Source organism: Lissotriton vulgaris, chromosome 11, assembly GCF_964263255.1.
Source record: "Lissotriton vulgaris chromosome 11, aLisVul1.2, whole genome shotgun sequence".
Classification (NCBI taxonomy): domain Eukaryota; kingdom Metazoa; phylum Chordata; class Amphibia; order Caudata; family Salamandridae; genus Lissotriton; species Lissotriton vulgaris.
Genome location: NC_141699.1, coordinates 595031248 through 595047928, shown reverse-complemented (window position 1 = coordinate 595047928; position 16681 = coordinate 595031248). Strand labels below are relative to the sequence as shown.

At 45.1% G+C, this 16681-nt stretch overlaps 1 protein-coding gene across 2 annotated transcripts in view; it reads right to left on the bottom strand.

Moving 5' to 3' along the window:
- Positions 1-336: 336 nt before the first annotated feature.
- POLR3D (RNA polymerase III subunit D) overlaps positions 337-16681 on the bottom strand; it is a 335392-nt gene continuing 319047 nt past the window's right edge. For both annotated transcript variants that reach the window (XM_086943691.1, XM_086943690.1), the window contains exon 9: positions 337-689. In XM_086943691.1, the coding sequence (XP_086799817.1) occupies positions 567-689 (123 nt within the window). In that variant the 3' untranslated portion in view covers positions 337-566. The remainder of the gene's footprint in view (positions 690-16681) is intronic.

Sequence of the window (16681 nt, the reverse complement as noted above, 5' to 3'; positions counted from 1 at the left end):
AGTTTTCTTAACCACCATACTGAAGCTTATAGGACTCTTGCTGAACTATTACCTGTGCCTGGTTATTCCTCAAATGCTTTGCCACTCTACTGGCAGTACCCTCCCCCTAGAAATATCTTTATGAACCTATAAGGACCATCTGTGCTCAGGGTACAGATAGGACTGCATCCCTTACATGAGGATTCCGCAGCTTCAGAGCATTCTGAGGGCCGAATGAGCACCCCCTAAAGAAAAACATGCAGCAATCTGCATAATGTTTGCCCATAGAGTTAGAGAGAACTTTGTCCAAGATGCAGTTTTAGACAATACATATTAAACCAAAACTCAAACTCTTGATAATGCTGGAGAAATTTATTCTGTACAATTCCCGCTTCATACCGATTAGTATATACATATGTTACATACAGGTCCATACATTGGGAGGGCCAATCTGCATGCCAATTTGAGATGAGCATCCATCCACTTTGTCCACCTCTCTTTCTGATGAGAGCAGCCTACTTTGCTCCTACTTTCAGTACAGGCGACGTGATGTGCCATGTGTGCCATCAGGAAGCACACTGAATTTCCTATCTGTGCTTGTGTGCTAGCAAGGACTCAAAGTCTGGAGAGCAGACCAGCTTGTGCTTTAGATGGCCAAGGACTGTCATATCTCCTTTCCGCCCATCTCCGAGGCCTATGGACACCAACTCCTACAACCAGAAAATGACACAAGTTATTAAGCGCAGGTGTAGGGACCCACCCATGCAGCAAGAAATATATGCAGTACATTAGCTCGAATTTCCTTAACACATAGACGCAAAATAAGCATTGGCAGCAGCATCACAAGTACTACTACGGGTACAGCAGCAGTGAAAGGTTCCCTAGTACATACAGGGCATGTAGTAGAAAGATCAAGAGTTGGGCAAGATGCACCCATTCCACATGTACAGTACTCAACCCAGCTGACACACCCAGAACAGTTATAATCTACTTCCCACACACACACACACACACACAGTCCCTCCCCGTCCCCACTCAGAAGAAATGCAAGCAAAGCAAGGGCCGAAACAGTAAAAGTCTAAGACACAGAACAGATGCAGCAAGCAGTCTCCTTAACACAGAACAGGTACACCATGGGTAGTCAGCAAGGCACCTACCACACATACAATACATATGCAACTCATCAGCACCATCTTCCAACACACACACACAGACACACGCACACACACATACTGCTACAGTAAAAACCATACTAGTGCAAGCAGCTGGCAGGACTGCATTACCTCAGCTGTCCCTCAATCTCCATACACACAACAGACACATCAAAGGCATAAGAAAGATGTAAGCTTTGTTCACACTAAACAGGAATAGCTCAGCATCTTAAATTTCCCTCACACAAAATAGGTGAAGAGAGCCAGAGTAGCAGCCTTTCTACTCATGCACTAAACAGTTACAGCAAAAAAACTAAGTATTCCTTGGAGAAACACACACATGCAGAGACACACACACACACACACCCTCCCTCGCTCCCCCCAGTAGTGCAAGATTTCATCAAAGAGTAGTAGTAGCCCACATAGCAGTGCAAGTTTCTCACATAGTGCCAGAGAGCTGCAATGCATATGTACACATGTCCATAGCAAACGTGAGACTCACAGGGACAGCAACAGACATGAGGAAGTAAGATAGACATCTTATTTGCAATGAATAGAATTAAAATGGGGGTGGGGATAGTGGCGGGGCGAACAGGAACCCAAGCTTGCTGGGTAGCCTCATGTCTCTGAATGGTTCCACAGTGGCCTGCCCTTTATGAGTGAAGGGCAGTGCAGAACATAACATTCGAGGAAGTGCAGACAGGTGAAGACTGGTGTCCATACAAGGTGAAGCAACATCATTAGCGACAAAACAAGCATTGGCAAAGCCAATAGGTCTTGCCTATGTAAGATCTACATATTAGCTTGGTCAATGTTTTTAGTCATGATGCACAACCTTTGTGCGAAATGATTATACTGTATCATACTGTAACATATATTAGATAGAATTCATAATATGATTGCATGATCATTTTTTCATTGTATGGTATGGTTTGTCATTGTATAGTATGGTATGGCCTGTCATTGTACAATATGGAATGGTATCATCTGTCTTTGTATAATATGGTACAGTATGGCCTGTCATTTTATAAAATGCTATGGCCTATCAATGCATAGTATAGTATGGTATGGTGTGGCCTGTCGTATGGTACGGCCCGTCATTGTATAGTATGTTATGGCCTTTCATTGTACAGTATGGTATTGCATGTTCTTGTATAGTAAGGTACGTCCTGTCATTGTATTATACAGTATGGTATGGCATGACCTATCATTGAATAGTATGGTATGGTCTGGCCTTTCACTGTTCGTATGGTATGGTATGGTATCGACTGTCGTTACATAATATGGTATGGCATGGTCTGTCACTAATTATGTATGGCATGGTCTGTCACTATATAGAATGGTATGACTTGTAATTATATAGTATGGTATGGTATGCCCTGTCTTATGGTATGGCTTGTCACTGTATAATATGGTATGGTATTATGGTATGGCCTTTCACTGTATAGTAAGTATAGCATGGTATGGTCGGTCATTGTATAGTAGGGTATAGTATGACCGGTCACTGTATAAGATAGTATGACATGCCACTATGTGGTATGGTAAGACTTGTCACTGTATACTATGGTGTGATGGTATGTCTTTGTATAGTATGGTAATCATTAATACAATGCACACATTAAGCTATGTGAGGGAGCACAATAGAAGTGGCCAAACAAGAAAAAAGGGCCTTACAATATAATATTATTTTCAATCCAGAATAATCTATTCAACCTGTAATCGTGCAAATATAAACCTTTTTCAAACACAGTGTTCTTTTTTACATAAAACCTTTTAATCAAGCCCAAGACAGCCTACAAATCATGAAACATGTACCGAAAAACACTTAATTAAAACGAAAATGAGTGATTACTTTATAGCAAAAGTGCAAAGCTATGGATGTATTTAGAAATCACTGTTAAAAGTGATGCTAATAACCTATTGTGACGTGGTTATGCTGTTTCAAAGAGTAGAAGGGGACAGGATGAAAGTGAAGCCAGTATGCGCTGAACTAACCTTTGCTTTTTCTTTGTTCGCCCTAAGTTGGCAGGGTATGAGTCCCTTGCTCACTTTGCCACTGGAGTCAAGCAAGCCCGGTCCAGGGAAGACATGGCTTGGCAGTTCGGGCTGGACTGTTCCCATGAGGCACAGGGTCAGACTGATTTGCATATGGCCATGTCTGAACTGGGGTGGCGGAGTGAGCTAAAGAACGGTGATGGATTAAACCCAGATCAGTTGACTGGGGGTGAGTGTTTGTATTGTCAACGCTCCGTCCATCACCACCTTTGTTTTTTTTTTTGTTCCCCCTAAGTTGGCAGGGTATGCTCAGACGTGAGTCCCTTGCTCACTTTGCCACTGGAGTCAAGCAAGCCCGGCTGAAGACGGCTGTAATGCCAGAAACCGGTCCTGGGAAGCTTGATTCCGGTCCAGGGAAGACATGGCTTGGCAGTTCGGGCTGGACTGTTCCCATGTGGCACAGGGTAAGCCTGATTAGCATATGGCCATGTCTGAACTGGGGTGGCGGAGTGAGCTAAAGAACGGTGATGGATTAAATCCAGATCAGTTGACTGGGGGTGAGTGTTTGTATTGTCAACGTCCATCACCACCTTTGGTTTTTCTTTGTTTGAACTAACAGGAGCCAGCAAATAAGACGGGCAATTAAACCAACAAATGATAACCAATAAGTGGGCTCGAAGTCTCCTGTAAGTAAACAAAATGTTTTGCAAGCAACAATGCATACGCTGTTTCCGGCGAGACCTAAAAAACTGCTAGAGGATTTCTTTAATAACAGAGGCACTGCAAAGAGAAAAAAAAGAGATCCAGCGACTATGGGCTCTACTGACAACTAGGAGCATACTGCCGGCTAAACTATCCTGTTGAGGTTGATCAATGTGCTTCATACTGATGCGGAGCAAAAAATCTCAGAGATTGAAGTAGTGTTTAAGCTAGAGTGCTTAATTTGTAAAATAATGAGTAGTAGTGCCCAACTATCTACTCACAAGCCTGTGGATGGTGCTATTAAATGTTAGCAAACCAAACTTCGAGGCTGCATAGTCTTGAATCCACCTCCTACCTCTTTAATCCACTACCAGACTCTCCCTGCCTTTTTCTCTCACTCTTGCACGTTCCTACTTTCTCCCTTGGAAATCATTTTTCCCCCTCTCTCTTCCTCCTTTTTTAGCACACTCCTTCTTTTATAAATGATGCTCAAGAAGTAAACAGCAGGCTTAAAACTGAAGCTATAGTGAAGCCTGGCAATAAATAAACTATATCAAATTATGGTTATATGGGAAGGAAAATGCTACTTACCCAGTATGCATCTGTTCTTGGCATGTAGAGCTGTAGATTCACATGCTTCGCAAAGCCTGTCATCTAGTGTTGGGTCAGGATGTTTGCACCTTTGTTTTGTTCGAAGAAGTCTTTTCCAGTCACAAGGAAGGTGACTCCACCTTTCGGTGATAGTGCGCATGGGCATCAACTCCATTATTAGATTGTTTGCCGCAGAGGGTGATAATGGAGTTAGTAAGAGTATTAAGAGATGTCCATGTATATATGTATCTAAGAAAGATGTTACTGCAACAGGTATAGGTACCCAGGAAGGCGGCTTGGCGCCTGTTAATCTACAGCTCTACATGCCAAGAACAGATGCATACTAGGTAAGTAGCATTTTCTGTTCAAGACATGTGAGCTATAGATCACATGCTTTGTATAGATTATACAGCAGCTATCTCCCAAAGCGGTGGCTAACCTGTAAGTGTTGCAGCTGTCTGAAATAGTGTATATAAACTGCTTGGCCCACACTAGCTTGCTGTCTTGCTAACAAATCTACACAATAGTGTTTTGTGAATGTGTGAGGTGTAGACCATGTTGCAGCTTTGCAGATGTCATCTATAGGTATATTTCCTAAGAATGTCATAGAAGCTCCTAGTTTGTGTGCAGAGTATGCTCTAGGAGGGAATTGTCAATGTTCGTTTTGCTATTCAATTTGCACTACCCGATTTTGATATAGGTTTGCCTTTATGTGGTGGAGCGAAAGCCACAATTGGTTGTTTTGTCTTACGGAAAGGTGTTGTCCTTTCTATATAGTAAAGTAGTGCTCTTTTCACATCTAAGGTGTGTACAGCACGTTCTGCCACAGAATCTGGCTGACGGAAGAACACAGGCAACACAACAGATTGGTTGATATGAAAGTCAGAAATGACCTTAGGTAGGAATTTATGGTTGGTCCAAAGAACCACTTTGTTGTGGTCTATTTGTAAAAATGGTTCTTCTATGGTTAGTGCCTGAAGCTCATCTACTCTCCTCAGTGATGTGATAGCTATGAGGAAAGCTACCTTCCAAGTGAGGATTTATAGTTCACAACTATGCAATGGCTCAAAAGGTGAACCCATTAGTCTGGTGAGGACAATGTTGAGATTCCACACTGGAATAGGTGGAAGTCTTGGCGGAATGATTATTTTAAGTCGCTCCGTAAATGCTTTAATGACAGGCACTTTGGAGAAAGACAGATGTTGTCTGTTCTGTAGGTATGCAGCGATTGCAGCAAGATGTAAGCGTATGGACGTGCATGCTAAATTGCAACGCTGCAGATGTAATAGATAGCAAATTATGTTTTGAACTGAAGCATCAAGTGGGTTGATTTGATTATTATTACAGTATGTCACAAACCGCTTCCACTTTGCTGCATAGCATGCTCGTGTGTCAGGACGTCTAGCCTTCTTGATAATGTTCATGCAGTCTGGCGGAAGATTAAGGTAGCCAAACACTAAGATTTCAGGTGCCAGATCGCAAGGTTGAGATGACTGGGATCTGGATGTCTCATCTCTCCATGGCTCTGAGTGAGGAGATTGGTAGTGAGATGTCGTTTTTGGTGAGGAACTACTGAGAGCTCCAACAGGGTTGTGAACCATGGTTGACGGGCCCATTTGGGAGCAACTAGGATTAGTGTCAGGAACGCCTGTCTGAGCGTCCGAACCTCTGAATGGAATGAGTGGAAGAGGTGGAAAAGCATAGGCAAATATCCCTGAACAATTCATTCATATTGCATTGCCTCTGGACAATTGGTGTGGATACCTGGATGCAAAGTTTGGGCGTTTTGCGTTCAGGTTTGTGGCGAACAGATCTATGTCTGGAAAGCCCCACATTTGAAATAATGGGAAGAGAACATGAGGGTGGAGTTCCATTCGTGGCTCTGTTGTCTTTGACTACTGAGCAGATCTGCAATCTGATGGTTTACTCCTGGAAGGTGTTCTGCGAGAAGATACAGTTTGTAATGTATAGCCCTTCTCGAGATGGTCTGTGCTAGTTGTGGCAGCTGGAGAGAGTGTGTCCCCCCTGATTTAGTATGTAGTACATTGCTGTCATGTTGTCTGTATGAATCTGGATAGCTTTGCTTACTAGATGAACTTGAGACACTTTCAGTGCTTGAAAAAAATTGCTAGCAGCTTTAGATGGCTTATGTGGATCTGCTTTTGCTGCAGGCTCCACATGCCCTGAATTGTATGTGTTAGGATATGAGCTCCCCAACCAGTGAGCGAAGCATCTGCTTTTAGCAATAACTGTGGAACCGGGTCGATGAAGGGCCGCCCTTTTGAAAGGTTTTGTGTATTTCACTACTGTAGAGAGCGATGGGTACGGCTGTCTACCAACACTAGATCTGATGATAGACCCTGAGCCTGGTTCCATTAACGTGTTAAGCACTCCTGGAGGAGACGCATTTGAAGTCTTGCGTAAAGGACTATTAGGATGCAAGATGCCATCACCCCTAGCAACTGCATGAACACTCGAGCTGGTAATGAGTCTGCATGTTGCGGATTCTCATCGGATTAGGGTAGGCCAGAGCTTTTTGTCTATCTATCATGGCTCTCAGATACACCTGTGTGTTGGAAGGTTGGAGATGGGACTTGGACAGATTTACTGTGAATCCAAGTTTGTGGAGCAACTCTACTGTTTTGTGAGTGTGACGTAGACAGCTCTGTTGCGAGCTGGATTTTATGAGCCACATGTCTAAGTATAGGAAGATGTGAAGGTGTTGTCTTCATAGATGAGCTGCGACTACTGCCAGGCATTTGGTGAAAACCCTGGGTGCGATAATTACTCCGAATGGGAGCACCTTGAACTGAAATGGTTGGTTGAGAATAGAGGCTGGCACCTCAGGTTTGAATCCTGAGATTCTCAACCAAGCATGCCTACGTAGCAGTACGCTGGTGTTTACTGCGTGGCTGCTGTCAAATCCGCCTACTAACCGCTGTTCCCCCCTCTGTCTTTCAGTAGGTCATGGGTATCTCAGCGCTTGGACGCCTTCGGGCAACAATTCGCGTTCGATAAATACTCAAGTTTACAAGTTTACAAGTTTGCTGTGTCTGCTGCGTCTAGGGCGCACCTGATGGAGGTATTGGTGATTAGTTTTCCCACCTGGATAAGATCATTATCTTTAGATTTATGCTCATCAGGTAGAAATTGCATGAGCTTTTCGAACTCATCATAATGAGCCCTATCATACCGAGCTTTCAAAGCCTGAGCATTAGCAATGCACCAATGACGGGCTGCTTGTGACGCAACTTTTGCCGGTCGCATCAATTAACTTGGACCCCTTATCAGGAGGAGGGGCCTAACCTGTGGTCTGTGAGTTAGCGCCATTCCGAGCTTTGGAAACCACAAGAGATTCTAAGGGCAGCTGACCCTTGATGTAGGCGGGTCAGTAGGGGCAGGTTTATATTTTTTCTCCACCCTAGATGTGATGATTCTTGCCCTCACAGGATCTTTAAAGACCTCATCTGCGTGCTTCAACATCCTTTTAACAATTGACAGTGTAGGAGTAGCTCTTTGAGAGGAACTTAGGGTCTCGAATAGGAAATCTTCTTCTAAAGCCTTATGTAGCTCCACCCCATGATACTGAGAAGCCCTATTAAGTAACTCAATGTATCCTATATTGTCGTCGGGTGGTGAGGGTCTAGACGGATATAAATCAGGATAATTATTCATGTTTGGGTCAGTGTCGTAGTCATCTCATGGGTCAGTATCCTGTGGCCTTTTCTCATCCCCACCCCCTTCATCCTGTGGGTTAGGCGATAGTCATGGTGGTGAATTTATGGGTGTGATGAGTAAGTTTGGATCAGTGGGCGAGGGAGGTGGAATGTAAGGTGTTGAAGGGTTAGTACCCAAATTTTTTCTATTCAGTGGAATGTGGTAATCCTCCTGTAGGCCCATTTTCCTTTTTTCAGGCAATTTGTCATAGATATGTCCAGTGGGTGTATAACAAGCTCTTTCTGTTTTGGACCCTAAGGTGGAACGTCAGACCAAGGCTCTTCCGGTGGAGTCTTTATGTCTCTGGTCACCGTTTTCAGCGTCAAAAGTTTTGGCTCCGAACCCTTCGGCTCTGAAGATTTGCTCTTCGTTAACAGTGGAATAGTGAACACAACATGCTTCAGTTTTAACGAAAGATTTCAGCTCGGCACCAACATGGGGCCGACTCAAGCCCGTAAGCTTTTCTTTATGTTTCAGCGCCGGGCGCACTGAACTTTTTCTCAGTGCCGACCTTGGCCCATAGGCAGAGGAAGAACCGGAGCCTTTTTGGTCTTGTGTTGTTGGGCAAGGAGGCTTCTATGCTCACGGTACGCTGACCCGGTGTAACTTGCTCCTCTTCATCCATGTCAGAGTTGGCTTCGGACACAGAGATGTGTTGTGGTTCCTGGGCTCCTTGAGCGTGTAGTTCTTCTCAATTAGAATCTTCGCCGAAGATGTCCGGTACGGAGCAGCCCTGATGTTGTATCTCATGACGTCAAGCCCGATGGTCACGAAGTGTCTTCTTTGATCGAAACGATCGGCACGTGTCTCAGTCTTTCTTGTCGTGTTACAGGGATAAAGAGAGGTTGAACACTTTGTGAAAGTCTGTGCGCGGAAACTTGGCGCGACACCCTGGACATAGCTTGGAGTCCGTTCCATCAACTGCTGGTGAGCCCAGCACGGGTTGGCCCAACGGCCCTCCACGAGTTTTTTTCCGATTGAAGGTCTTTGAGTCGGGACGATACGCGGAGAATGGGAAATGTAATTGAGAGACAATACCATTGAGGGTAGTGGATTGCGCGTTAATGGGAACCCAAGAAACGGTGCCAAACTGGAGCGCATCAATTCACATCGTAACCCGATGGCGGAAAAATACAACCTAACAATGGACTCGATACCCATGCACACTATCACCGAAAGGAGGAGTCACCTACCTCATGACTGGAAATGACTTCCTTGAACAAAAGCAAAGTGCAAACATCCGGACCCAACACTAGATGGCAGGCTATGCAAAGCACGTGATCTACAACTCACATGCCTCGAACACTGATTTACAACTCGGGTTGAACTACACAGAAAAGACCCTGAATTTTTAGGTATTTTGGTATACGCTTTATTCCTGCCTCTGGAATCTAAAGGGTAGGTTAAAGGCAAAACATGGAAGAAACAATCTACTAGAAAACATGAGTACACGTGGGGAAATCTGCCGTCTTGATCCCTTTCACTGTGGTCTATGTTAGTGTGTAGGCGAAGTCATGTAAAAACCAGAGCCATGGTTCCTTACGTGTATACCGGCTGAAAGAATTTGCTGCAGTCTCCCTGGCACTGCTCTAAACAGTTCTGGCATGAACTGAACACAGAGCTTGTCAAATACCTGGTATATGTGCTTAGTCTACGATATGTTTTAAAGCCAAAAAGTATGCTCAAAGAGCAGCAAAGTGTGGTGTTTTTGGTATAAGGTACAATGCTGTGCAAAGCTGTTTACACTTTATACAGGGTCATGTGTGTCAGACATTTTTGGTTAAAAAAAAAAAGTTATTTCTTTACAGGTTTTGCATGCTTGGTTTGGTGTAATGTGTGCTAGTTAAGGAGCAGACCTACGTTTGTATAAAAAAAGGGCACATGTGAGCTGTTCGTCAAGTGTACTTTCCAGTTCCATCTGTTCCAATACCTGCAGGGTTGGTCTGGCCTATTTAACGTCTGGCTTTGCCCGACAAGCTTCGCTAGGCCAGTTTGGGCTGAAAGGGCCGGCTTGTGGCTGTCCTTTGGCAGGCATAGTGTGCAAATCTTTTCTTTATTAATTAGAATGCAATGGCAGGGAAAGTAGTCCGTTAGGTGGACTTTGACACTGATCTAAATCGATTTAATAACTGGGCGGCTAAACTTTTCATCCTGAGGATGTCACTCTGGTGATTAAAGATGAAATGACAATGAAAAAAACAAGCATTGGGACATCCAATAGGTCTCACCTTTTGGACCTTATAAGTGTTTAGACATGCAGGATATTATCTTGCTTCCCTCAATTAACTCATTTTGGATGACGCAGGCGAATAGACAGAGGTAGTGTCCAATTACACTAAAAGTGTTGGAAATTACCTATGAAAGGTTGCCTGCTTTCAATTATTACTGTTCTTGATGTCACAGGCCAGGTGGAAGGACAGGCATGTACAATCTGCGCTGTTAACTGACAACTCCTAATGAGACTCATGTCAATGTGTCAGTAAATGGAAAAACAACTATAGCTCATAGGGCTGTTGCAAAGGCGGTCTTTAGCATTTAAGAGGAGCAGAGCCTGGCAGAGACTCACAGTATGGGCAGACTAGGAATGCAAAATGGCCACCATAAAGCACAATGCAAAGATGGCGGTTCTCACGACAACAGCTGTGCAACAGGTAATGTTTGTGTAAAGAATGGCCAAGGAAGCAAAAGAATGAAATAAAATGCTGGCAAAATAGGTTCAAGTCTCGGCATCGGGCTCAATAGTCTGTGATTCTGGGTAAAGCACTTAAACTCTCCATGCTTTAAAAAAATATATGTGAGCATGTGTAATGTAACCAGTGTTCAAGCATACCAATTACCTTGGTCAAGTTTGCACTATATAAAACTGCAAAAGCAGAACTGTCAACAAAGCAAGCTTCTATAACCAAGATATAGAATCCTGCAACAAGTAAATACCAATTATTGGCAAAGGTGTTTTTAGACATGTTTTAAGTAAATAAAAAAATGCTACAACGTGTTCGCTGTTGACTGCGTCATAGTGCTTTTTTGAAATATGTGCTGCTGTGGAATATTGTAAAATTAGCTTTGGGGGGGTCACACACTGATGAACACATGGCAAACATGCGCAGGAAACAGAGAAGGGGCATGCAGCCACTTGGGAGGGACGAATGCTGCAATAATCTGCACCGACCTTGTGAAAGTGTTCGCATAGATACTCGGAATGGATCCCGAGGGTTGGCCAGTTCGAAACACTGATAAGAACCATTCGCGGGACATCAAAGGCCAATGGGGGTACGGAAAGCCCAAAAAATGCAAGCAGCAACAGGAGCCACAAAGCACATTCACAATGCCTTTACGCTGCCATAAGAAAGATCCTCTCATTGCTCCACCCCTGGAGGGGTGGGGCTGTTCCGTCCTAGAGAAAAGCTATAGGACAGGTCCAACTCGGGTAAATGGGGTGGTCGGCAATTAAATAAATGGAGCACGATACACTTCAATAAAGAGGAGAGTTGCTTTGTGACACTGTTAAAACACATAATTTTTTTGTAAACAAACTTTATTGAGTTTTACACAAGCTTCCAACATTAGACTTTAGATACATTTACATGTAGTCAGGAATTTCGTCCAGTAAACTTCTATTCCTCATAGAGTCAGTTTGAGATATCATATCAGTGGTCCAGGCCCCCCATCCCTCCGCCCCCCCCATATATTAATGATACAATACTCTTCTTTGGTCCATAAAGTTCACTTCGGTTGGTCCATGTAATCACTATTCTATCACCCACCCATCACACCACCCCAGTCATGTCACGTGCAAACAGACTCACATCCTTCTTTATCCAGGTTGTCCTAATTTGGGCTCCGCTAGCCCCCATTCCAATACTGTATTTCTAGACTATTGGTGGAGGGGCAGTTGCCTCAAGTTGTTTGCACTAATTTTCAACATATGTCTCAGTTTAGGGTATGGAATTCAGCCTTCCTCTTCAGAGGTCTCCTCTACTAGATCTTTATCTCTCTCATCATCTGGGTTCTTTAGCAGGTCAACTAATGCTACCCATACCGTGGCTGTTTCCAACGCCTTCTCACTCCCCGTTCTTTTTGCCATTTGCATTCTGACTGTCCCATCGCATTCTGCCCATTTAACAAATTCTTTCTACCATCTTGGTATACTAGGACCCCCTCGCTTTCCAGTCCATAGGGATGTCTCTTTTAGCCTAGAACAATCCCAATTCCAAAAACGTGTTTGTTACCTTATTCTTGGCTGTGTGGGGAAACCAATGCAGTAAGCAATGTCCCAGTGAGGCTTCTATCTCTCTATTGGTCACCCAGCCAATAATGTGGTTACCCCTTCCCAAAAGTTTCTCTGCATCAGACAATCCCAGAACTTAAGTAGGAACTCTGCTCCTTCCTTATTACAACGCGGGCAAGCAGCTGTTTGCGTGGCAAAGTATTTATTGATCTTACCCGGAGTAAGATGCGCTCTGTGCAAGGCATAGAATTGTACTAACTGGAACCTAGCATTTACTCTTCCATGCTCTTTCCACTAGCTCTCCCCATGCTTTTTTTTTCTATGGCCTCCCCAAGATACGCCTCCCACTTTTGAGGCAACCCGGTCAGGGGCAAAAGTGTTTTGTGTGTTATGCGTCTATAGAGGCATGTGACCACCTTAAAGGTACCTGCTGCTGTCACTACATACTGGCACCCTGCTGACGTCTCCAGCTCTGTGAACCCCCCACCCCCCCTGTGCTTCCGTATGGGCGCCGTGAGGGCAGAATCTAATAAGAAATCTGCGCCTGGCAGGTCGTACCTCTCCCGAAGATAATTCAATCGGATCATAGTGCTTTCTTCATACAAATCCCCTATTGTGGATATTCCCAGCTCCCCCAGGCCTCCAATCTACTCCAGTTTCCTCCATGGGGCAGTGTCTCACACATAGTCAATGGGATTTTTGGGGCATAAGGGCATTTGATTGGTGCTCTTTTCAAACTCCTATCCCCCTATTCGGAGGGGATAGTGTGATCTCGCATGGGGAGCTGTAGTATTACTCGAGACAGTAGTTGTAAGTTCGGATGTCATCTCCTTGAGCTTCCGTCCCCCTAAGTTATCCTGCCACCCACTTTGTAAGCCACTGCAATTGTTCCGCCAAGCAAAAGGTCTCAAAGTCAGACACGGCCAAACCTCCCTCTGATCTTGGCCTCATGAGAATGTTAAGTGCTACTCTTCTTCTACCAGTCCCCCATAGGAATCCCGAGGCCATTGTCTTAAGTTGGGCAAATAATCCTGCCGGTATCCAAACTGTAACATCCCCAAATAATACAAAAGCCTTGGCAGTGTCACCATTTTGAGGACGGCAACCCGGCCAGCCAACGACAATGGGAGGGTCCCCCGGGAAGTCGAAGATACTCTTTGCTCCCCTTAGAGCTCTCCTTATGTTGCAATCCAATATATCTCCCTTGGCATGGTATATTTGTGTACCTAGATATGTCAAACAGTGGTCCTCCCACTTCACTCCCTGTCTCTGGTGAACCTACTCTATCCATCTTGGTAGGTAAGAGGCACAACTTCGCCCAGTTTACCCTGAGGCCTGCCACCCGCCCGAGGTCATGTAGTTGCTCCTTAGCTCCACAAAGCGCCTCACTCGTGTCTGCCAGGAACATCAATAGGTTGTATACATATTATGCAATATTGTGCATGTGCCCAGATACCTCCAGACCCGATAGTGCTGACCTGTTCTAGCAAGAGCCGCCAGCGGCTTTATGGCCAGGGCAAACAAGAGAGGGGAGAGTGGGCACCCCTGTCTCATCCCTCGTCCAACCTTGTAGGCGTCCGATATCAACCCTCACGTCTTGACCCTGGCGGTGGGTTATTTGTAAAGACGAGCCGTCCATCCCACAAACTCATCTCCCAGTCCGAATTTCTGCGTCATGCGGAAGAAATAAGGCCATTCAAGGCTATCGAATGCCTTTTCAAGATCTTCTGCAAATACAGCTGCCTCTTCCTTCCGATAGGAGTACGCCTCTAACACATGTAGGGGACGCCGAACATTCGATGCCGTGTTTCTGGTGGGGATAAAGGCCGCCGGGTCTCTGTGTATCAACGTCGTCATGTGAGGGAGGAGGCGGGTGGCCAAGATTCGGCTCAGAATCTTGTAATCCAGGTTAAGCATGGAGAGTGGCTGGTATGCCACTCTGTCCCATGCCAGCTTCCCTGGCTAAAGCAGCGGAATGATAACTGCTTCTCTCGTCGAATCAGGCAGATGCCCCACTGTCTTGACCGTTTTTTTGGCTCTATTTCGGAGTGATGAAGACTTTAAGCTTGCTCACACCTATAGACTGTATTCTTACCTAGTGTTGGCCCTTTTAAGCCCTTTTTTCCAGACCTAGAAGAGGATAGCTGCTTTATATGATGATAGATCCCTTATTCTTGACTCTAATCCATCTAGTGCCTATTGGCTTTGAAATAGTTATGTGTCCTTTTATTACCCTGCCTATAGTAGAGGGTGGATCCTGTGGTCCTGACTTTATATTACACATTGGTATGGTTTGTGTAGGTACTCTGACAGAGCTAAGGGTTATTTCATCCTTCTCAGGCCTACAAGGCCCAGAACTAGAGAGACTCCATTTTGCTTTCTATCCCTGCAGAGCTGAGATGCTTGAAGGGGAAAGGTAATGTTTATAGTTAAGCCTTGTATCTGCTAGGGGAAAACCAGCCAGGACTGGTTCTTATCCGAGGAATGTGTTTGTCTCTTGGGCCCAGACGTAACATGCAGATGCGCACTGCGGTTGCGTGGAGAGCCCTGGAGCTAGCACAGGAATTCGGTGGGAGGCAGCCCTCTGTTGGAAATTTCCATGAGGAGAGAGGAATCCATATCAGCGAAGTGCAGAAGAGGAGGAGTGGTCAGTTTGGTTCTTGAAGAGTGGAGAGTAGGATGTTTGCTGGAGCTGCAGAGTACAGTGCAGTTCTATTGGTTTTCTGGAATGGAGAAAGAAGGCAGATGATTGCTGAAGCTGAAGAGAGCAGTAACTATCAGCTGGGACTGCCAGTTTATCAGAATGCATTAAAGCAGATGGAGGAGTTGAGGCTGTCAGCTGAGGCAGTTGAGCCAGAGGCGTGAAGCTGTGGTGACGGAGGGAGAGACAGAGAGCCCTGATCCTACCGGAGAGAGAGAGATATTCCTTCTAATAGGTGAGGTAGTCTAAACTAGTCCGCTTTACACTTACACCTTAATCTTGTCTTTATTCCCTAGGCTATTGTATGTCTAATCCTTTTCTTTCAGCGGTGTGTTAAAGTTCCTGTTAGTCACAGAGACCCCGCAGATCTGTGTATGTGTCTATTCCCCTCTTACTTTTCAGGCTATGTGTTATAGTGCAGTATTATATTGTTGATATTGTTATAATAAAGATACCCCAGTTCTTAGTGAACCAGTGTGCATGTGTTATTCTTATGATAAAGCTAGCCTTTCTTCTAACCAGATGCTTTAGCAACTGATGGATCAAAAGGAAATAGGAGTGTTTAAATCAGGGAATAACTCTTGCATACAGTGTGTGTCTATTGTTCTTAAAGCACAGGTAACCTTTCCGTCTAGTCAGGTGTTACAGCCAGAACAGATGCTGCCCCTGATCCGGTAAGTAGCCACTGAATAATTAGGGAGAGACAGGAGCCCTTGAGCTAGGGAATTATTGACACTAAGTGATTCGGCCATCCCATAATATTATTGTAGTAGCGAACCCTTAGTGAATAGTGAGAGAGACTTCCCAACATAGAGAGAGAGAGAGAGCTGAAGGTATTCATAGGAAAGTGGTCGTCGTTGGTAAGCGGCGTTAATGAGAACACCAGGTGGGAGACTGGTGTGTAGGTCCGCCGGATTGTGGACCGGGCTGTGAGTTAGAGAACACTGGGGAGGACACCAGTGCTTAGGTCCGCCGGATTGTGGACCGGATTATGAGGAAGAGAGCACTAGGGCTGCAGCCTAGTGTGTAGACACGCCGGATTGCGTGTCGAGTGAGCACTGAGGGCGATCAGTGTGTATGGCATGCCGGATTGCGTGTCGAGTGAGCACTGATGGTGATCAGTGTGTAATGGTAAATAATCAGAACTGCCCCAGGGTAGATTAGTCTGGACCCATGTGGTCGCGAGACTATGAGGTATGAGTGTGGTGTAGGGCATGGACGTCCTTAGTAATCAGTGAGTATTGCTAGTAATCCCTATAGATTTAGTGGTGTTTCTGATGATATGAGCTTGTATATTGCGAGTTCCCCATCCTCAGGTAGGTACCTAGGTGCCTCGATAGATGGGTCCTGAGGAGGGAGGTGGTTACGTTCCGGCTGGGTTGGAGGTGCTCCAAGGAGCTGATCCCATCTGGTTCGAGTTACACCCACCTGTCTCGCCCCGCTGTATAGATCGACCAGCTTAGGAGCTAATAGCTCAATGTATGTTGAATAAAATTCTACCGGCAGACCATCCATCCCTGGTGTCTTATTCCTGGCCATGCTCTTGATGGCTCCTCTCACCTCAAAAATTAATCAACTGAAGCCTCACCTATTCAAAGGTGCATCCATATATTCGAC